Consider the following 22,291-nt stretch of genomic DNA (forward strand, 5'->3'; position numbering starts at 1 on the left):
TTCTTTTAGTGTTGCTATTCTAGTGTATGTTTCTGGTTTTTATCTTCCTACCATTTTTCATTTGTACTTGTAATTTCTTAGAACTCTTTCGTGTTCCTCCAGTTTCCTGGAAAAACCTTTGGGTCTTACATCATGGCCTGGGCATCTTCTCTGTTTGGATATTATTAATAGTCTTGTTTTGCTTATGGTTTCTTGGTTTTCAAGGTGCTTGTTTATTGCCTGTTTTTTTTTGTCGCAGTCATTTTTCCTGAGATGGTGTGTGTGGGGCTGAGGTATCAGCCCCGGCCCCTTTACTGGGACCCTCAATTCCTCATCCTGGGGTCTCCTGTCTGGAGCATGAGTCTTGGAGGGCTGCTTTCTGGCTCAGGTAGAAGGTTCACTCCCTCTGCCCTCGGGTTCCATCCAGTCCCTCTTCCGGGACCGGGGGGTGTCCACTTGGGTGGGTCCATCTGGGAGCCGAGGGTCTCCCAGTGCAGTGCCACATGGACTTCTGCCTGCGTGTTCCTGGTTCTTCCTGCCCCTGCTGGGAGGGTGCTGGTACTCCCTCCTCGTCACCCCATAGGGCTCTGGCATCCTAATTGCGTCACCTCTCAGTATCCCACTGCTGGCGTACTGTCCGCCTTCCTGGGTTTGCCAGTCTGCCCCCTTTTCAGTGTCAGGCTGCCACTGTGTTTGTCTGTTTCCTTTGTGTTTGGAGAAGTGTGTGTTGAGTTTGCCGTCCTCTATTGCTCTCTGCCCCTTTTTTAAGGACACGTCTTTGAGAGCACATGTGTGTGCGCGCGCGTGTGTGTGACTGTGTATTGTCTGTGTATGTGTGTCTGTGTGTGTCTGTGTGTTTGTGTCTGCATGTGTATTTGTGTGTGTCATCTGTGTGTGTGTGTTTCAGTACACATAGCTCAGGTTTTTAAATGCTTTCAATTATTTTTATTATTTCTTGAAAAGTCGTTTTGAAGCGTGTTGTTTCTCGTTTTGTGATTATTTGGAGGAAAGTGAGAACTTCCTCCCAGCACCCACAGCTGCAGTGGGCGGAACCTCTGTGTCCCTGGAACCCCACCTCAGCATTGGCCACTGTCCCTCAGCCCTAAGGTAGGGTCGTATTGGTGCATCAGTATGGCATGTGGGTTAGTTGGACTGAGGTCACATCTTCTATTTGACTAAGAGGAGATCCTTTCAGTCAAAGCTTTGCTAGCACAAGACTCGAGCCGGAAGATGACAGAGCCCCCGACAATCCCAGCTCCTCTGTGTAACTGGCAGGTATGTGTTCTACCCTGGCCAGGTCAGGGGGCCAGCAGCTGGAGCCCCAGGGACAGTCATAGGCCCAAGGCCATGACTCTGTTGCTCGGATCAGTTCTTGTTCTTTTAAGGCCTTCAGCAGATTGCATGGGGCCTGCCCACATTACAGGCCCAGCTGCTTTCCTGGGAGTCTGCCAATTTCTATTTAATCTCATGGACACACACACCATCACAGACACGTGCAGAGTAGTGCTTGACGACTGGGCCTCATGGCCCTGCTATATGGACACTAATGTGACCATCCCGGCCTCCTGGTGAGGTCCCAGCCTCCTGGTGAGGTCCCTGCCCTGGTGAGCTGGGACCAGCCCTCTGCCCTCCAGCCTGTGGGATTCTGGAGCCCTCCCCATGGTGCCTCCACCCTGGCTCCTCCCTCCCCTGACTCACTGCTGAGGGGTGTCCCAGGGCTGGACCCTGAGAGTGTCTGCAGGGGGAGGTCCGGGGATATTCGCAGAAGACTGAGCCCTAGCCATAGGTGAGGGTGCTGTGGTCCTGGAGCGGAGGCTGTGGGTGCACAGTGTGGCTTTCCTTGCTTCCTGGGGTGTCGTCCTCCTCCCAGTCACAGACAAAAAAATGCCATGGAGAAGGAGCATCTTTTTCTGTGCCCAGCCGAGTTTCCACGTGGCCACCTGGCATCGGTGCCAGCGTTGTGTGCACCCAGAGACTGTGTAGAGGGAGATTGGGAGGAGGCTGCCAAGGCAAGCGACCTGCAGTCCTGCCAGGCTCACGACCTCAGTCCTCCTGCCTGGCGGGAAAGAGCTCTGAGCACCAGCGCTAAGAACGAACCAGACACGAATGCAGGCAGGCACAGGGCCTCACTCTGACATGCTCCTCGGCACATGAGAATGGGGGTGCCGAGGATCAGCTGAGAGCGCGCCTGGCTGGCAGCGAGGCCTGTGGTGGCCAGGATGGGTGGTGGGACAGGTGGTGGGGCTGATGCAGGGCGGGCTACTCCTGGGAGACAGCTACTGAGCAGGAGAGAGACGTGGTGGTGCAGGCCGACGCAGGTGAACATAGGACGGCCTGTCCCATGAGAGTGGGAGACACGAGGTGGGCTTTTCACCTCACAATCAAGGCCACAGTGGTCAGGGAGCACTAAAGGGGCCCAGGTGCTGGGTCAGATGCTGGTGTTGTGGGTGGAACTCTTGTTTCTTTGGCTCAGCCCATCTTTGGGTAACCCACTACATTTCCAGAAGGGACAGGCCGATCGCTTGGTGCGCGGCTCATTTCCCCAGGCCCACAGGCAGGGCTCCCAGCCTCCAGTACATGCAGGAAACAGAACAGACACAAGCAAGACAAATCTGACACAGGATTTTGAAAAGCAGGTCAGAAAAACAATGTGAAAGATTGGGGCCAATTACATAAAGACTTTGTTTTTAAGTATAATTATTTTTTGCAGCTTTATTGAGGTATTGCTGAGAAAACCTGTGTATGTTTCAGGCATGTGGCTTGGTGATGCGATGTTTGTACCCACTGTGAAGTCGCCACCACAGTCATGCCCATGAGCACAGCTCTTACCTCATATGCCTGTCATTTTGTTCCCTTTTTCTTTTTTTCCTTGAGAGTGTTGAGAACACCTAAGATCTGTGTTCTTGGCAGATTTCAAGTGTACTATTAGTATGGAGAGCTGCAGCTACCATGTCATTACTGCCCAGAGCTTGTTCATCCTGTAACCAAAGGTGGCCCTTGGCCACCCTCTCCCAGCTTCTCCACCCGCCCCACATCTGCCCTTCTCTCTGCTTCTGTGAGTTTGGCTTCTTGAGGTCCCACATGCGTCATGCAGGGTTTGTCTCTGTGTCTGGCGCCTTTCACTCAGCATAATGTGCTCCATGTCTGTCCATCTTGGTGAAATGGCAGGATTTCCTTCTTTTTTATGGCTGAATAAAATTCCATGGCGTATAGACACTATATTTTTGTACCCGAACTCAGGTCTCGGCCACTCATTGCTTGAAAGCCAAAACCCAAGAGATGAGCTTTGGTGAAAGAAAAGTTAGCTTTATTAAGGAAGCCAGCAACCTCTGGGTGGTAGACTCGTTTTCAAAAACCACCTCCCTGAGTTGTGACTACAGGTCAGGGGTTTTTAAGGGAAATTAGGGGAAATGATTAAAGCACCCTTGTGAAACCTGCAAAGTCTCAGATGGGCAGTTGATCCTTGCTTTCTTGGTCAATGCTTTGTGGCCTTCTGCAGGCATCATCAGCCTGTTCTTATCAGACTGATCAGCCTGTTCCCAGAGCTGTTGGTTCCCAGAGCTGTTGAGTCCCAGAGTGAGTTGTTGGTTCCCAGAGTTGTTGGTTGGTGTATTTTCTTTTATTTCTGTTGAAGGTCCTGTTTTCCCAAGGCATTTTTAATAATCTGCAGACTCAAGCAAAGCAATAATTATATTCAAGTAAACAAGCTTTTCTCTAAGTTGGAGTCAGTACTGTTCCATTTTCTCAATCCATTCGTCTGTGGATGGACATGTGGTTTCCATGCCTTGGCTATAGTGAAGCACGATGCAGTGAACATGGGAGTGCTGGTGTCGCTTTGAGATACTGGTTTTATTTCCTTTGGCTATTGTGGAGGCTAAAGCAACTCCATCTTGGATGCTAATCGGCTTTCTTAACATCTGATTAACCCCAATTCTGGGGATGCCTCTTAAGATTTCTACCTCACTTATTGTTCCTTGTGTAAGGGCAGGTACTTACCACATACCCTGCCCTTGGGCAGGTTCATGTGGCATTCTTATCTTTTCCTGCGGGGTCTGTCCTACACATATGTCCCCTGTGGTGCAGAAGCCCTGGGTCTGGGGGCCATGGCGTGGGATCCACTGCCTCATCTCACTGCTGCCCAAGACACAGACCTGCCTTCGTGTCCATAAGTCGCTGTTAGATGCTTCCTTCTGAGAAGCGGGGTCTGTCATCTTCTTTCTGCAGCCTCTCAGCTTCCTTACGTCGCAGGCAGTTTTACATAGGCTTGCCCACTGTGGAACAGGTGTAAACCCACAAGCAGGATTGCGAGATCATAGTGGTTCTGAAAAGGAAAGGTTCCCTTGTCCCCCTCACAGGGCATTCGACAGGGGGAGTGGCTGGCTTCTTCAGTGCCCTGCTGCCCAAACCTCTAGGGGAGCATACAGACGGGCAGGCTGTGGGTCTCCAACCCCACGATAGCATCTAGGGGTGGATGTTTACAGCTCCTGGAGCCCCAGTGGGTATGTGCTACCATGTGCTCTTTCAGTTTAGCCATCTGTAGGTGGCTTGTGTTAACCAGCTCAATCAGATCCTCTACCCTTTTACAAGGCAGAGGGCTTTCTGTATCCTGGGATTCTTGCCTTGGTGTACCAGAAGAATGAGATTGCACGTCGGCTTGGAAAATAAGTGCAAGGTTTTATTGAGTGGAAGTAGCTCTCAGCAGATGGGGAAGCCCAAAGGGAGATGGTTTTCCCCTGGAGTTGGGCCACTCAGTGGCCTGGGCTCTCCTCCAACTGCCCCAGCCAAACTCTACATCATTCTGCCCGTTGGTGGCCTGCAGCTGTGCTGATGCCTGTTGGTGCATTCCTGTCAACATCCAGCCACCCTTGTATCCCTCTGCTGATGTGCTCCTCTTGATGTCTGGCCACCTGTGTGTCTGTCTGCTAGGGTCTCAGGATGTTTATAGGCACAGGACGGGGGTGTGGCAGGCCAGGGTGGTCTTGGGAAACGAATTTGGGCAGGAAAACAAAAATGCCTGCCTGTCTGTCCGTGAGGATGGAGCCCTAGTCAGGGACCATGCCCTCCTCTACCCAGCATTTCCCTTCCCCTTTTCCATATCATTTAAAGGGACTATGCCCTCCCCTTTCCAGCACTTCCAAAACTGTTCCTTGTTAATTTTTTGAGGAGCCTCCATGCTTTTTTCCGAAGTGGCTGGATAGAGAGATTTTTAAAGTGTGTGCACCCATGTCATTGTGTGCTTGGCAGGTCACCTCACAGCACTGTGATCAGAGCTGGTGGCCTGCCCTGCTTCTTCAGGAGGCACAGGAGCATTGTAGGCCTTTGAGGGGAACACTGAGGAAATGAGGGGGTCACAGGAAATTGAGAGAACTAAAACCAGGACCTGTGAGAGGGAATCAAAAGTGTTTTGCCTGGAGAGGAAAGCTGACCAAGACTGCCTAAAATAACTGATGGCTGTCACTTGAGACCTTTTTCTTTAGAAAGCTAAACTAGGTCCTTTAGTTGTATAAACTAAAAGTAAAATCCTAAGCACCCCAGCTGACTGAATGGATCCCGTCTTATCCAAGGGGATACCAAAGTAATTCTGAAAAACTAGTTCAGACCATGAAAAGAAGGAGGGGTTCAGACATGCCTCATTATGCCCTCCTCCTACTGCAGGTTGGAATTGGAAACACTTGCCATCAGTCATCTCTCAGTGCAGCCACCTATAAGACCTAATCTCCGTAACAACCTTGCCGCCCCCCCCCCATCTCCAGCCCAGACACTCCTTTCAGTTGATTCCAGGTTTTTATTTATTTTACTTTTTGAGATAGGGTCTTACTCTGTCACTCGGGCTGGAGTGCAGTGGCGCGATCACAGCTCGCTCCAGCCTCCAACTCCTGGGCTTAAGTGAGCCTCCCAACTCAGCCTCCCATGTAGCTGGACCACGGACATGCATTACGACGTCTGGCCAGTTTTCTTTTCTTTCTTTTCTTTTTTCTTTTATTGGAGATGGAGTCTCGCTCTGTCACCCAGTCAGGAGTGCATTGGCGTGATCTCGGCTCTCTGCAACATCTGCCTTCGAGGTTCAAGCAATTCTCCCACCTCAGCCTCCCGAGCAGCTGGGATAACAGACACACACCACCATGCCCAGCTAATTTTTGAATATTTGATAGAGACACGGTTTTGCCATGTTGGCCGGGCTGGTCTCAAACTCCTGGGCCTCAAGTAATCCACCTCAGCCTCCTGAAGTGCTGGGATTACAGGTGTGAGCCACTGTACCCAGCCTAGTTTTTAAATTTTTTTGTAGAGATGGAGTCTCACTTTGTGCCCATGCTGGGATTCCAGGTTTTTAGATAATAACTCTTAACTAAAGGTGACAGGAATGCACCGACAGGCACCGGCTCGCCTGCAGGCCACCAACTGGCAGAACGACATGGAGTTTGTCTAGGACAATTGGAGGAGAACCTGGGCCACTGAGTGGCCCAACGCCAGGGGAAAACCATCTTTTAACCAATTGCCAATCAGAAAATCTTTTAATCTACCTGTGACTTGTAAGCCTCTGCTTTGAGTTATCCCGTCTTTCCAGACTGAACCAATGTATTGATTGATGTCTTATGTCCCACTAAAACATATAAACCCAAGCTGTAACCCACTACCTTGGGCACATGTTCACAGGACCTCCTGAGGCTGTGTCACTGGTCATGGTCCTCACATTTGGCTCAGAATAAATCTCTTAAAATATATTACGGACTGTGGTTTTTGTTTTTGTTTTTGTTTTATCAACAGTGGTAAAATAATAGGAAAGAAAATTTGGCTTCATAAAAGCAACATTTCTGACTATATACAGTTGTTGAAAGCCTAGTAAGTTATCACATGAGTTATCACTCATCTCTGTTGGATTGTGTAACATGACTCACATTGGACACTGGCCCAGAGGACCTTCAGTCCCCTTTCAGTTTTGAGATTCCTAGGTATGAGTATGATTTTTCTTCTTTTTCAATATCAGTTTCCTTTAAGATCTAATTTGCAAATTAGTCATCTTTAAGAAAATCCCAGCCGGGCGTGGTGGCTCACGCCTGTAATCCCAGCACTTTGGGAGGCCAAGGCGGGCAGATCACAAAGTCAGGAGATCGAGACCATCCTGGCTAACATGGTGACACCCCGTCTCTACTAAAAATACAAAAAAATTAGCCGGGCATGGTGGTGGGTGCCCGTAGTCCCAGCTACTCGGGAGGCTGAGGCAGGAGAATGACATGAACTCGGGAGGCGGAGCTTGCGGTGAGCTGAGTGCGTGCCACAGCACTGGAGCCTACGTGACAGAGCAAGACTCCGACTCAAAAAGAAAAGAAAAGAAAATCCCCTGTGTGTGACCAGGTGCCACTTTGATACACAGACTATTTCTGGACCCGGCCTCAGCCATTTAGATCAGGCTCCTGCCTGTCCTTCTGTCTGCTCAGCCTCCGACCATCCTCAGCAGTGCCCTGATGGTGGTGCCTCTTCTGCCCACGTGTATTTCCAGCAAACAGTTAGGGCGCTGCCTGTCTGAAATGGGGTAGGTCTAGGAGTGGATGTCCCAATCGTGTGGAGAGGCTGGCGAGGGGCTTTGCCTGGGGTCCTGGGGATTACACCTCCCGTGGCGTAGTACTGCCCAACAGCTGCTCTAGGTGTCTCCTTAGGCCGAGTTACTGTGCACAGCACCCAGGGCTGAGCGTCGTGGTCCTGCCGTGCCCCACTGTTTCTGGCTGTGCTTAGGGCCGTTTCTTCCTTGGCAGTGCTTCCCATGGGTTGAGGTAGGAGCATGCCTCCTGCCAGGGAGCCCAAGAAGGCAGGGAAGCAGGTTGTTCACCTCAATCTCTTTTTTTCCAGATAGGAGACTGTGAGTCAGGGGAACTTTATCCGGGTGAGGAGTGTCTCGGATGTGGAAGGTCAATTCCCTTAGTCCTCTGTTCGGAATTGTTCCTTTCTCTGTGGCCCCAGAGGCCATCCCATTCTCACATTTGAGTTCTGGGATATTGGTGGTGCTGTGCCTTTGTTTCTGGTTTTCAGTGGGAGGAGTGGAGCCAGCTGGTGTCTGTGACATGATTTTGGAACCAGAAATCTCTGCGTTCATCCCTAGACCTTCACTATAGTGCTAGGAGTCATCACTGTAAAAGAAAACGTGTGAGTGTTGCTCTTGGCAACTAAAACAGACCATCTTGGGTGCAGCTACCACTTTGACATTTCACATCCATCTACTGCACCACAGATATTACGGTCACTTAGAGGTAAGTCAGGGCAAGGAAGCCACGGAGTGTTCACTCATCTACCTTCATCAAAATCCCAAATGCCAGTGAGCAAACTGTCTGCGCACCTTTTGTTTTAATTTGGATAATAATACATAATCTTGACTAAGAACGGCCTATAATAAATGCAGGCTGAGGTCATATGATGTCTTCCTATTGATGTGTGAGATACTGAAGCCAACGGCAGGTCTAGTAACTGCAGTTATTTTAAAGCAGGGGTTGATGTGATATATTGAGATCTGCAGTAACTAATGTGATGAGATTTCTGTTGGTGACAGTCAAAGGTTCGACTAATACTCAAGCTGTCTACATTCAGGATGGAAGGAAATGCCACGTTCAACCGGAAGTTAGTGAAAGTAGCCATGATTTTCCCCATGTAATCTTGCTAATAATTCTAATAGGCTGGCCCATGGCAGTTAGCTTAGGTGCAGTGTCACAACCATGGGAGCCATTCCTTCAAATAAGCCCATCCTTCCTTCCCCCCGACATACCCACTGATTCTGTTATCTGGAGAACTCTGACTGACGCAGTCACCCCTCTGGGCAGCATGGGGAAAGAAACAAATGAGCTCAGGGTGCTCCAGGGACATTTCTGGATCTGCTCCAAGGGAAGCCCTTAGCTCCTGTAGTTGCAGGACAGAGCTTTCTGAAAACAGAATCTGGAGTCTCCTGCTGCAGGTGGCTGAATTCTAACTGCACATGGCATCTATTGTGACATTGAGGGCGTGACCGAGACGGAACGGGACCCTGAGAACCCCAGTGCAGACATGTGACTGCAGCCTGCAGAAGCTGGGGCCGCTGAGTCCCTGAAGGCTGCAGAAACTTCCTGGCCAATAGAGGCAGCCCTTCCTCCCAGTCTAAGTAGATTCGTCCTGCAAGACGTGCTGGGTTCTCCTCAGCTCCTGTCCCCACACCTGTAGATGCTCAACTAGACTCCAATTCCAGCAGAAGCTGAAAGACAGGATACAAAGTGTACTCTGAGGAGGAGGTGCAGTTGGCACCAACAGGAATCTAGAGCATGCGGATGAGAGTGGGTGTTGAGAGTGTGGGTGGTGGGGAAGCACTCTAATGCTGGGTCTGGCCGAGGCTGGGGGAAGGAGCCTGTTAGGCAGAGCTTCAGTTGTCACATGTGCCTCCTACGGTACGGACAGCACAGACGTAGAACATTCCATCACAGCAGAAAGGTATGTTAGATAGCTCCCTAGACAGTAAGTACAGGTTTTATTTTGAATCAAGATGACCCGTCAAGGCAGCATGGTGTGGGCAGAGCGATATTCTAGGCAGAAGGTGTGCATTTTTGCTGTTTTTTTGTTGGTTGGCTTTGCATCTGTGGATGAATGTTCTCACTGCCCTGGCCCCCAGCTTTCTCTTCTCACACTGGAAATAAAAGTCCCTGTGCCTCCTCCTTCATGGAGTGCATGTGGAAATGAAGTACAGTAAAATGGCTACATGCTTTACAAAGGTTAAAACAGTTTTCAAAAAAAAAAAAAAAAGGTATTACTCCTTAAACATGAATTGATCCAGTTTTCCATGTTTTGTTTGTTTTTTCAGATTGCTGACAGAACTGGAATCTCCTGCTTGGTGGCCCTTTAGCTCCAAGCTTTGGAAGACGCCACCAGAAACAAAGCCTAGGGAAGGTGTCTCTGTGACCAGTTGTGAACCCTTTGGGAAAGAAAGGATATTGATAAAAATTCCTGCCATTATTTCCCACAGAACAGAGTCTCACGTTAAGCCAGGGAGGCTCACTGTCCTTGTGTCTGGGTTGGAAATACATGACTCCAGTTCTTTGCTCATGCACAGGTTTGAAAGAGAGGACGTGGATGACATCAAGGTCCACTCACCTTATGAAATTAGCATCCGCCAGCGGTTTATTGGAAAGCCAGACGTGACCTATCGTTTGATATCCGCCAAGATGCCAGAGGTTATCCCCATTTTAGAAGTGCAATTCAGCAAGAAGATGGAGCTGTTAGAAGATGCTTTGGTGCTCAGAAGCACAAGAACCTCTTCACCCGCAGAGAAGAGCTGCTCAGTCTGGCATGCAGGTTAGTGACCGACAAGGCAGTGAGCGCGTGCACAGACTTCTAAAATTACAGCCAGACTCAGCACGCCTGTGGGAAATGCCTAACAGATGCGTCACCTAGAGCAGCTGCTGGCCTCCAGCTTGCTAGAGACAGCTCGTTTGTTTATACATGAAAACAATTCCAGACCATTTTCCTTGTACTTGACATCTGTGAATCTGAAATCACTGAGAGTTAACTATACACTTGATAGGTGCATGGATTCCAAAGCAGGTCGGTACCATGCTTTGGATACAGTTTGTCCTCACCGAAGCTCATGTGGAAATTTGGTCCCTGGTGTGGCAGGGCTAGGAGGTGTTTGGTCACAAGGGCTCTGCCCTCTGGGTGGCTCAGTGATGTTCTCGTGGTAGTGAGTGCTTCCTCTGGGAAGCCTGGATGAGTTCTGGGAATGCATTAGTTCCCAAGAGTGAGTTGTTAGGAGGCAGGATGCCCCTCTGATTCTGTCTCTTTGCCTATGTCCGCTTCCACTCTTGAGTGTCTCTGCCACAACACGAGAGTCCTTGGTGGAAGCCAGGGCATGCCCTTGGACTTCCCAGCCCACAGAACTGTCAGCTGACTAAAGCTCTGTTCTTTGTAAATTATCCAGTCTCAGGTGCTCAGTTATGGTGATGCAGAACCTGCTACGACACAGTAAGGGCTTTCAGAATGATTGCGTCAGAGCAAAAGGAAGCTCCTGCTGTTGTCTCTCTCATCTCCCCTCGTTTTGATGTGGGAACCAGCACCTCAGGATTGTGACTGGCACCATCTCACCTCCCCTGGTGGGGCCATTCCCATCACCCCTACTTTGCCTACTCCTGTTTCCCTGGACATTTAATCTAGGTTTTCCCGGCCTGGTGCCCAGACATGCTATTAGAGATATGTGTGTTTGAGAACTGTGCAGCATGATTCTGTGTGTTTGTGGCATTCTCAGATGTGTGTGGAGTGGCCACGGTGCCTTCCTGCAGACTCCGTTGTAGATTGTGAATGCTCAGCTGGCCTGTCCTTGGGGCCGGGCTGAGGGGCAGACACCCTGCATCTTGGCATGTCCACCACGTTTGGCCCACCTCCTCCCTAGCACAGGACTGAGGTTCATGTGCTAGGAGCCACCATGGTCCTGCCTGTCTGATGGGAGGCTGGTGGCCCCTTGGTGTTATTCTTGCCTTTACCCTTTCTTTGGTTAGGAGGTGGGACCTCTGATGCATTGTATTTGTTTTGGCCCTGCAGGTTTTGCTCTATGGATGGCCTGTTGTGTTTTCTTCTTTCCTCATATGCTTTCTTCCCCGACAGATGTGCAAGACTTTCCTGCTATCCTGGACCATCAGCCTTGGCTGGCTTAGAAGCTGCAGCCACTTCCTCTAGACTCTCTTCCTCCCTTACAGGAATCTTTTATCTTGCTATGGTAAAATCCACCAATTTTCCCCTGCAGTTTGTCTTCAAGCTCTGATTAAGAAATCTCAATGTCATAAAAGACTCCATTTTCTAATATTAACATTATAGCTAATACGCATGCATGTATGCATATGATGTACACGTGTACCAGTGCATATGTATTGTGCATGTATGTGACATGGACATCCATACTGTAATGCGTGTCTATATGTAAAGCATGTAAAGCTGTGCTCTTAGGGATTTTGATCGCCAGATGTCTGCTAAAAGGAAGAGATATTTGCTACCCTTTCGATTTCTCTAATTTTTCTCTTGAGAGAAAGATTTCGGTTCCCATGACCTGTTTCTCTAATATGAAAATGTTTTGCTTTCTATTCCAAATGGCTTCAAGTTTCAGAAAGAAATACACATAATAATAGATTGAGTCCCATGAGCCCCAGGGCTGAACACACACCCTAAAAATGAAAGGTGCACACCTTAGATATGCAGCATGTGGTTGAATCACAGAGAACCTACCACCTTCCTGTGTATGCCTTAAAGTCAGGGGTTGCAAAGACAGGCATTGACCCCTATGGAATGGAGCACATGGTGTGAAATGTAACGAAATCCATTGATCAAGATGGGGAGATCAAAGGTCACCTTGAGCTGCTGTCACTAAAGTGCAGGCCCAAACCCGAGTGTCCTAGTGGGAGACAGGCTACAGAAGCATAGGAAGTAGAGGTCTTCACCCACATTCAAGGTGAATGGCACAGGTGCACTGCTGCACATGGCTTCAGGGAGGAGGTGTGTGACGTGCTGTGGAGTTGGGGACTGTCCTGGTGATATGGGGACTGAAGAGGGATCCCCGGGTATGGCTTCAGGTGGGAAGTTTGTGACACTCTGTGGAGTTCAGGACTACTCTCCAGGGTCCCAATAAAGAAGCACTCAGTGTGTTTAGTGGCCCTGCCATGTCGCCAACCTGGCTGCCCCATGGTGGCCAGCACTCCTGTGTTCTGCGGGCTGGTGTTTGTAAGTGGGTTCCTGCAACCTGTGCTGTTTGAGGTCAGAGGGGAATCATGACCTTTTCTGGGGGCCTCAATGTGCATTCAGGATTCAGGACTGATGGCATCACCCTTCCTGCTTGGCTAGGAGGGCCCCGTTAGTTTAGGTCACCTGAGTGCGGGTTGTAGCCACAGCGAGCACCATCTTTTCACTTGCACGGCTGCACCTGGCCCGTGGTGTTTCGCGTACCTGGGGCAGCCATCTTGCCACGTGGCACACACAGCACATAGTCCCACAGGGACCTGCCGCATGTGTGGGATGGACTGTGTCTCCTGTGGGGGACTGTTGTGCCCCCTCTCCGTGCTCACTTTCACCCCCATGGGCAACCTGGCCTGTCCAGTTAGGTGCTGGTCTCATGGGGCAGCTGTGCCTCCAGAGGGTGTTCTTGGAGAAGGTCCGTGCAGGGGTTGGAGCGTGCAGTGCCCTGCCTGGTGCTGTGTTAGCAAGAAGGCGGCACCCCATTTGCTGGGAGCTCAGTAGTGTGTGGGGCACTTGCAGCTCTGATGCCTTGCCTCTGCCTGCTGCCTGCTGCTGTTGTCCATGCGTAGGCACAGGGACTCTGTGCCAGCTTCCTTGTGTTTACTGCTCTCAGCTGGAAACTGTGGGCTCCCTGGAGGTGGAAACCATGACGGATGTCTTAGAAATCTCTGCCTCTGGGATGAGCGCTGGTGCACGTGTGGCCACAGGGTGGCAGCCTTATGACGCTGGATGGGCACTTGTCAGGGAGGGACACCCAGGGCAGGGAGCCTTTCCAGAGACCTCTGCAGGGCTGTGTGCCGAACGCACATTTTATTTTATTCTAGACACCCGTCCTTGCCTCGAGGAGCACCCAGGGCCGCACGATCACCCTCCTCACGTGTCTCTGGGCCCTATGGGTTCTGACAGCCTCCTGGAGGCCGGGCTAGGGCTTGCACAGCAGCCTCCGTCTCAAATTTTCTTGCAGTCAGCCTGGGCTGTGGTTTGGGAGGAAGGCCACAGGGTGAGGTTTCCTTCCCACACATCCTACCAAGGGACATGCGCAGTATTTTCTTTTTCTTTTTATTTATTTTTTTCTTTTAGAGACAGGGCCTTACTCTGTCACCCAGGCTGGAGTGCAGTGATGCAGTCATAGCTCACTGTAACTTTGGCCTCTCAAGTAGCTGGGACTGTAGGCACATACCACCATGCCCAGCTAATTTTTTTTTTTTTTTTTTTTTTTTAGAGATGGGGTCTTGCTGTGTTGCCTAGGCTGGTCTTGAACTTCTGGGCTCAAGTGATTCTCTCACCTCAGCCTCCCAGAGTGCTGGAATTTCAGGCGTGAGCCTCCACCCTGCTGTGCACAGCATATTTGAAGGCTGTTTGTTCACTGAGTTTTTTCTTTGTCACTCACTGCCTGTCTTAGGGCTAAGGCCTGCCTGGGCTTGCAGCTGTCTGATGACAGCCTTTCCTGTACCTCTGCTTCCCTGGGCCATGTGTCTGTCTGCACAGCAGCACCAGCAGCAGGACAGGGCAGGAGGCCGGCGTGGAGAGTGGGCAGTTAGTAAAGGACCAGAGCATCGGGGTGGCTGAGGTTGACTCTGCAGGTCGTTAGTGCCAGGCGTCTTTTGAGGCAGGGAAGTTCCCACTGGAGCCGAAGCACCCAGGAGCCTGCTGTGGCACCGCAGGCCCAGGATGGGCTGACTGGGAAGCCCGGGGGTACTGCGTCAGCTGGCCTAGAGCCTATCAGAGGAAGCTGCTCGGCCCCCACCTGCTTGCACGTGTTGGTCAAGTGGGAGATGGAGCACACAAGCTGCTGTCTCCTCCATTCAGCTCCCTATGCTGTCCTTAACCTGTGTGCTAGCTTCACAGGCCCACCAGGCCTAGCAGAGGCCTTTTCCTGGGTGACAGGTGAGTGTTGGAGGCCAGGGCTGAGGGAAGGGACTTGCTGGGGAAAGACAGGCTGGCAGCCCAGATCCCCGCTCCCAGGCAGGTACAGGCAGCCCCTCGTGAGCACTGGCAGTGAAGACAGAGCTGTGTCTTGCACAGGGGCCTCTAGCCTCAGGGCACCCTCTTTCCAGCTGACCCACACATTCTGCAGCCCGCAGTGTGCCCTGGGCTCTTCCTAGGCTGGCTTCCTGTACCCCCAGGCCAGCAAGGTGACTCCTGGACAGTCGAGTCACCCCACCCCTCTTGCTGTGAACCACCTGTGATGCTTTTGTTTAATTGCAGTCACTCATGACCCCAAGACAGAAACCATCCTTACAGAACCACATTAAGCTTTCCTGGAAGAAATGTTAAAAGCGTGACTCAGCAGCTCCATGAGTACTGTGGCTCTGGAGATGGCGGGGTGCAGCCTCACCAGGACCCCAGCCGCCACGCCCAACAGAAACATTGTGGCTTGAGGCTTAAGCGCTCTGTCCAGCCTTCTGAGTGTTTAGGCAAAGTCCTTTTTGTTAAAATTCCAGAACGGCCTGAGTGTCCCTGTCACGCAGCCTCAGGTGCTGAAATGAAAGCCATGTCCTAGGTAGGGAGGCCTAGGGGCTCTGCCCTTAAGAGCCTGTGTGGGCTGGGCACGGTGGTTCATGCTTGCAGCCCAGCATTTTGGGAAGCCAATGTGGGAGGATCACTTGGGTGCAGAAGACAGAGGATCAACTGGGTAACATAGCAAGCCCCTGTCTCTATAAAAAAATACAAAAATTAGGCCAGGCGCCATGGCTCATACCTGTAATCCCAGCAGTTGGGGAGGCAGAGGTGGAATCACAAGGTCAGGAATTCAAGACCAGCCTGACCAATATGGTGAAACCCCGTGTCTACTAAAAATAAAAAAATTAGCCGGGTGTGGTGGTGGGCACCTGTAGTCCCAGCTACTCGGGAGGCTGAGACAGGAGAATCCCTTGAACCTGGGAGGCGGAGGTTGTGGTGAGCTGAGATCGCGCCACTGCACTCCAGCCTGGGCGACAGAGCAAGACTCCGTCTCAAAACAAACAGAAACACAAAAGTTAGCAGGTTGTAGTGCTGCATGCCTGTGGTCTCAGCTACTTGGGAGGCGGAGGCAAGAGGATCACTTGAGCCAGGAGTTTGATACCAACCTAGGGACATGCTATCTCTACAAAATAAAGTTTTTGTTTTGTTTTGTTTTGTTTTTTTAAAGTTCACATCGTAGCCAGGGAATTGCAGCTCAAGAAGATGCTGAGGAAAGCACATGGTCCTTCAGCTCCCAACACCCAGCAAGTCAGATCTGGGGCACCAGCACGTAGCAGTCTTGTAGACCATCACACAGCACACTGCAGGCAGCACACTGCAGACCAGACTACGAGAGCCTTGGGCAGGGCAGGGTGGGGTGTAGGGCTCTTGGAGGAAGGGGCCACTGGTGTAGCACAGGCTGGGCAGTTTATGTCCCTCCATTCCTGTGGCCTAGGCTGTGCTGGTGCTGCGAGGTGGATGGGGGCCGCCCTGTGATCTCAGGTCACCAGGGGCATGCATCCTCTGAATTTGTGGCTGTGTCTTCCAGCCTAGCTTGGCCTGTGCACTATGGCTCAGCGTTTCAGAGAAGGGCTCCTCAGTGAGCAGCTTCTTGTGAGGGCCTGCGGACTCCCACGGGTAATGTACAAATTCGGAGAAGCACAGTAGTGGGCTGCAGCTTCCCAGAGAGCACCCATATACAGCTTGGGTGTTGCAAACTTACGTTGTAAAATTGTTGTGCTTGGTTGCAACCAGATTCTGTTTCTGAAGAGTGGGATAGGAAAACAGCCTTCTGGGCGATCTGTCCCACTGGTACTGTCTGTGAAGGGAGCCCCTCACTTCCCACCTGAGTCTTACCCAACTTCCCCACTCGCACCTGCACCCATCTGCTGGGCCTGGAGCCGCTCCCTCTTTAGGGCCATCTCTGTGCTCAGTCCCCTGTGGCCCTGGGCAAGGCTGTTCCTTCTCTGCTCAGCCGAGTGCTATCGGGTGGTGAGCTTGTCAGGATCATTTGGGGGGTGATAGGCTGGCAGGGGTGGCGTGTTGGAAGTGGCATCACTCCTGTGGAGGGTGGAGTTGGAAGGTGAGCTTATAAGTATCATTTAGGGGGTGATAGGCTAGAAGGGATGTGCCCTCAGCCCCAGCAAAAGTGCACTCCCAGATATCCCCCCTTTCCTCTCCTTTTCTGAGGGCGTGCTCGGCCGCTGCTCCCGGGCTGCCACATTCATCAGGAGTGAGGAGGGCATAGACTCTGCTGGCTGAGGTAGGACCCTGGGAGGGATGCTGAGGCCGCCCACCTGCCTTCCTGCCCCATCGGGAGCTGGCACTGCAACTGCACTCTCCCTGCCTGTTTCCTGGCATCTTCCTAAATGACAGCTACACCAGATGTCGGGGAGCTGCCTGTGCTGCGGAAGAGCAAACAACATTGCGCACTTATCTGGGCCCCGGGGTGTCAAGGCTGCCGTTGAAGCTGCTCTGTAAATAAAGGGCAGGTGGCCTCTGCAGGAGGCACACTGGGCCACCTTCTGTGGAGCGAGACTGCCTCTGGCAGGTAGCCTGGAGCCCCGAGGCTCACTGAAGGGCGGAAACACCCAGGTCCTCTCTGAGCCTGACCACGGGCAGCTCTGACTCACCTCCCACCTCGATGGCGCAGACGTGTGGCTGTGCTTGGCCCGGGCTGTGGGCCACTTCCTGTGCTCTCCGGAACCGCATCCTTCTGCAGAGTAGCTCAGATGTCACTGCAGTTCCCCAGTCTTGTGTGACGTGCATTTCACCAGAGTTCAATGATTCTTGTGTTGTATACTACAAATCTTAAGCCTTTCTCAAAACAAAACAAAACAAAACAAACCCACCTGGGATGTAGGGCTTTTACTCTGAGAGGTACAGAGTGGCCACCATGTGTTTGCAGTGTTGCAGATCCTGATCCTTCGGGGCTGGGTGGCAAGGCAAGGCTTGCACAGGTCGAGAGAGGAACCAGTCCTGCGTGTGGTGGCGGGAGGAACACCACCTCAAAGACCACGCTCTGCCGTCCAGAGCACACAAGGGTTGTTGCACCTCCAAGAGATGTCACCGCTGACCATCTGCTCTCCTTGCAGCATCTGGGCTGATGGGCCGTACCCTGCACCGTGAGCCACCCATAGTAGACCAGGAGGGCACAGCACTGCACCTGCAGACAAGCCTGCCAGCCCTTTCCGAGGCGGATACCCAGGAACTAACCCAGGTAAGATGTCCCCAATGCCATGCCAGCCAGCGCTGTGTCCCAGTCTTCCCACAGGCTGCTCCCCTCACCCTCCTGACCACAAACAAGCTCTGGGTCATGCATATTGGCCTCGCACCCTGGAGGAGCTGCTGGCCTCCACTCGGCAGCTGCAGGGAGGGAGGAAGGGCAGTGTCCGTCCCAGGTCCACACACTTCCTGGAACACAACATGCACCACATTCAGACACATTTGTATTTGTATGCACACATAGCTGCCTTGGTTACCACCTGCACCCATTGTACATGTCTGTGTGTGTGTGCACAGGTGTGTATGTTTACTGTGCATGTACATGTGCATGCTGTGTGTAGTGTGCATGTACTGTACACATATTGTGCATTTATGTGTACTGTGTGTGCTGTGTACATATGTTATGCATGTACTTGTACTGTGTATATGTCCATGTGCATGTGTGTATACTTGCACTGTGAGTACCTGTGTGCCTTGTGTGTTGTATGTGTATGCACGTGTGTGTGCTGTGCACGTGGTATATGTGTTGTGTGTACTGTGCATGTATATGTGCTGTATGTGTACCTTGTGTATACTGTGCATGGGCATGTACGTATGTGTATGTCTTGTGTGTGGAGCGTGCAGGCACTATACCTATACATGCATGTGTACTCTGTGTCTGTGTGTGCTGTGCATGTGCATGCATGTGTACTCTGTATACGGTGCATGCATGCAGGTACCTGCCTGCTGTGTGTTACGTGTTATGTGTGTGCACTGTATGAGTGCTTGCACAGTCGGGTGCATGGCTCACTCAGCCCTCCTGTGCTGAGCACTGGTCCTTAAGGAGGCTCAGCACTTTGTGCCTGGGAGACTGGAATTTTAATGTTCAGTGTAAATACTCCTGTCTTGTCCCGAGGTTGCTGGTTAATATGCTGGCTTTCCAAGCAATTTTTGAAGCTATACCCAGTCATCATATCACTTCATTTGTAAATACTTCCATATGTATCATTAAAGAATAAGAGTCATTCAGAAAGAACCATACTGCCACTATTGCCTTAGGAAACAGGAAGTCATTCCTCAGCACCATCCAGTATCCAGGCAGTGCTCCAACCTGCTGAGCCCTTACTGAAGGGCGTGTCCCACAGGGTGTGTGGCGCACACACAGCTCATCTCCAGGTGCAGCTTCCGTCTCATCTTCCCTTGCAGTTGATTCCTTGAAAAAGCGAAGCTGTCTGTTGGGCTGAGACTGTGCACTTTGGATCTTGCAGTTCTGTGTCCACGCAGGGCATGGGCTCCCCGTCCCTGAGCCTCTGAGTCGGCAGGTGGGTCTAGGGCTCTGTTAGGCCTGGCCCTGTTTTTGTAGGGAGTGTTTTGTGGGTGGCTCCCACAAAAAAAAGGAGGTGGATAAAGACGCTCTGTCTCTTAAGCCTGTTTTTAAAAACCAGTTCTTACTTTATGTGTCTGTGTAGGCATAAACTCCTTTGAGGCCAGCTTGTTTGGGGAAAAAGGTGTTCATCTTTGCTCTAGGGTAATTCAAGTGGACACGGCTTGTCACTTTTTCCTCTCGGCCTCACTTAGTCATGTCTGGTAATGGCACACACAGCACTGCCTGGGAGGTGTAGCCAGCTCACTCTGCAGGTTCCTAGTCACCTTCAGATATGCTCACTGCCTCCAGAACATTGTTGGCCTGGGTCTCATTTGCTTGGGGTTTTTGAGAAAGCCCAATACTATAAAGACAGACTTACCTGATTCTTCCCTAGCCATCCTCCTGAGTGCCTCAGGGCACGTGGCTGAGACTGGCAGGATCTGAGCACACCCCACTCCCACCCCCCGCAAAGGTGTCCACGGCCGAGACGCTCGTTGTAACCCACGGTTGTGTTTAGACTGAAGTAGGAACAAAGCTTTAAGATGAAAAAGTAGGAATTTTACCTGTTAATTGCAATGGTAGTCATGTAGTTGGAGAGGCCCTCAAGTGTCCACACATCAGACTCTCCTGCCATGTGTGGCGTGTTCTTTGCCTCAAAGCCTGGGAGCGATGGGGAGGTGGTCAGGTGACTACAGAGAGCTGAGGGTGAGTGGCACTCCCCACCAGCCGTCCAGGCTGCATCTCCTCTGGGGCTGCATGGGTGCTGCCATCATTAGAGATCCAGCAAGCCCAGTGGCTCAACACCGGGAGGAACAGTCTCCACATTCAGGACTCTGGCATCAAGGCCAGTGGCAGAGCGGGAGGAAGCAGTCACCTGAGGTATGGGGTTGGGAGAGCCTAGGAAGGCCTGGCATGCCTGGGGGGCAAGGGCAGCACGTTGGTTAGATGTGGGCTCCCTTCCTTGCAGGAGGAGCCTAGTTTCACAGGAGACTGTCTTTTTGAGGCAATACATGTGTTTCCTATTTAGAGAATTCCTAGTGCACAGTTGAAGCTCAAGCAAAAGCCAGAGTGAGTTACATTTCTGGGGAAAATAAAAATGCGCGAAACCCCCCTTCATTTAGCTGTGGTTTTTGTTGCAGATGCTATTAAAGCCATCACGCTGAAACGTGTCCCAGTAGTGTGGGTTGCAAATGGGGTTGCTCAGGAGAGGGTGGCTGTGATCACACAGGACAGGCGCGGGTGGCACAGCGAGCCCTGCGGTCTGTGGGGCCCTGGCCACTGTGTCACTGTGGCTGTGGAGGGTGGAGAGCCGGGGGCTGTAGGAGGTGGATTTGGCAGAGCCCCCGACTTGCTTCTGTTGTCTGCTCCTCTTTGTGGCTGTGGAATCCACTGCAGCCCATACCGTGGACATGGGGCCTGGACACAGTATAACTGGAGGTGGTGTCGGGCAGTTCCCTGGGACACTCCATTTCATGCATCTGTCTTGTCCTGCTTTGGGGTTGCTGTGTCCACGTCCCTCTGTCCCCAGGGAAGAACCAAGTGGACACTCAGTGTAGACAGACACTGGGTCTGGCGGGAAAGTGGGTGGGAGCCTCGCTGGCGCCTGATGGTGGGAAAGAAGCCTGCTGCACTGCTGCCATGGTTCCTGATAGGAACGGATGTGCCATGGCCGGTCCCAACGGGCACAGGTCCCAGGGGATGCTTGGGTGACACCTCAGCCTCCTGCCTAATGGCATGGGGCAACCAGCGTGCCACTGCCTGCGACGTCTCCATTAACAGCAAATGCAAACACACATGGTAACAGGAAAGCCATGCAACTCATTCCGTTCAAAGTCAAAGGGTTCCCAGGAAGCCAAGCCTGGTGCTGGGATGGGGGTGAGTCTGAGGGTGTGGCCAGGCTCACATGGGGCTCAGGTAGGGCTCACGTGGGGGTGTGGGATGGCAGCATCTGGGCATATGGGGACCCAGGTGTTTCTGTCCTCGCATCTTTGGCAGAAACCCTCTGCCCACTCCACAGCGTCATGTCCCATGTGGACCAGTTCTGGTGATTTGCTGGAACATTCCGAAGTCATTCTGGGGCTCCTTGCCTTCTATGAAACTATCTTCAGAAGGTAATATCCCTTTCTTTCCTTTTATGTTTCTCTTTTTTAGGAACTGAAGAACGCATTGCATCTTCCTCAGGACCCCCGTTCCTGGTCTGGCTTCCCTCACTTCCCTGTCCCTGATGTCTCTAATCTAAACTTCCCTCAATTAATCTGTGTACTCTCCTAGTCGGGGGAAAAAAATCAATGGTTTCCTGCGTACCTAATGAACGTAAGATAACGATCTTCACAGAGTGTCTCCCTACTACTTGGAGTAAGATCAGTGCATGACCGCCCTGGCTTCTTTGAGCTCATCAACCACGTCGGGAGCCAAAAGCCCCATGTGACTTTGGGGCTCTGCAGTCCCCGGGGGGCAGGAGAAGCTGCATGGACACCGTGCTCTGTCCTGAGCGCACCTGACACAAGTGTTGCTCTCCTGCCTGGCCCCAGTGGGAGTGTGTGAAGCAGGCGAGTTGGAGAGCAGGTTATGGGCAGAGGGGATGATGAGACTGGTCACCCCCAAGGTGACTGGGCTCTGCAGGGGCACTGGATGCAGCACCCACCCTCCGAGACTAGCCAGGCAGAAGTGGGCCTTGCTAGTGAGTAAGGAGGGGTGGGAAGGCCAGGCTCCTCCCCCACTCAGGCTCTCAGCGTCCCATGCCTTCCTGCTTTTCCAGGCTGTTCATGTCATGTGTTAACCACAACGTAGGTAGGAGGTCGATTTTGGGGGGCTGTGAGGTTTTGTGATGCTGTTTTTATTTATGGCCTTGATACCAGTCAGATAGGAGAGCTGAGCTGAGCTGCGTGTTTGGGGATCTGTGCCTTCACTGTGAGTTCCTATTAATCATGCTGCTGACACCACATTGCATGTACTTTCTAAATGCTGATCCGTAAGAAGAGCCTGAGAATGGGGACAGCATGCCCTACAGCCCGACATCCACACAGCAGGAGGCCATCTCCCACGGGCACCCTGGACCAGGTATGGGGGCCCTGCATG

At 51.8% G+C, this 22,291-nt stretch overlaps 1 protein-coding gene across 3 annotated transcripts in view; it reads left to right on the top strand.

Moving 5' to 3' along the window:
- Positions 1 to 22,291, top strand: part of SNAP47 (synaptosome associated protein 47) — a 44,487-nt gene that overhangs the window by 12,524 nt on the left and 9,672 nt on the right. For 2 of the 3 annotated variants that reach the window (XM_033199468.1, XM_033199470.1), the window contains exons 3-4: positions 9,791 to 10,281; positions 17,739 to 17,863. In XM_033199468.1, the coding sequence (XP_033055359.1) occupies positions 9,791 to 10,281; positions 17,739 to 17,863 (616 nt within the window). The remainder of the gene's footprint in view (positions 1 to 9,790; positions 10,282 to 17,738; positions 17,864 to 22,291) is intronic. The other variant, XM_033199469.1, reaches the window with a different exon arrangement.

This window comes from Trachypithecus francoisi, unplaced genomic scaffold, assembly GCF_009764315.1.
Source record: "Trachypithecus francoisi isolate TF-2019V2 unplaced genomic scaffold, Tfra_2.0 Lachesis_group5, whole genome shotgun sequence".
Lineage (NCBI taxonomy): Eukaryota > Metazoa > Chordata > Mammalia > Primates > Cercopithecidae > Trachypithecus > Trachypithecus francoisi.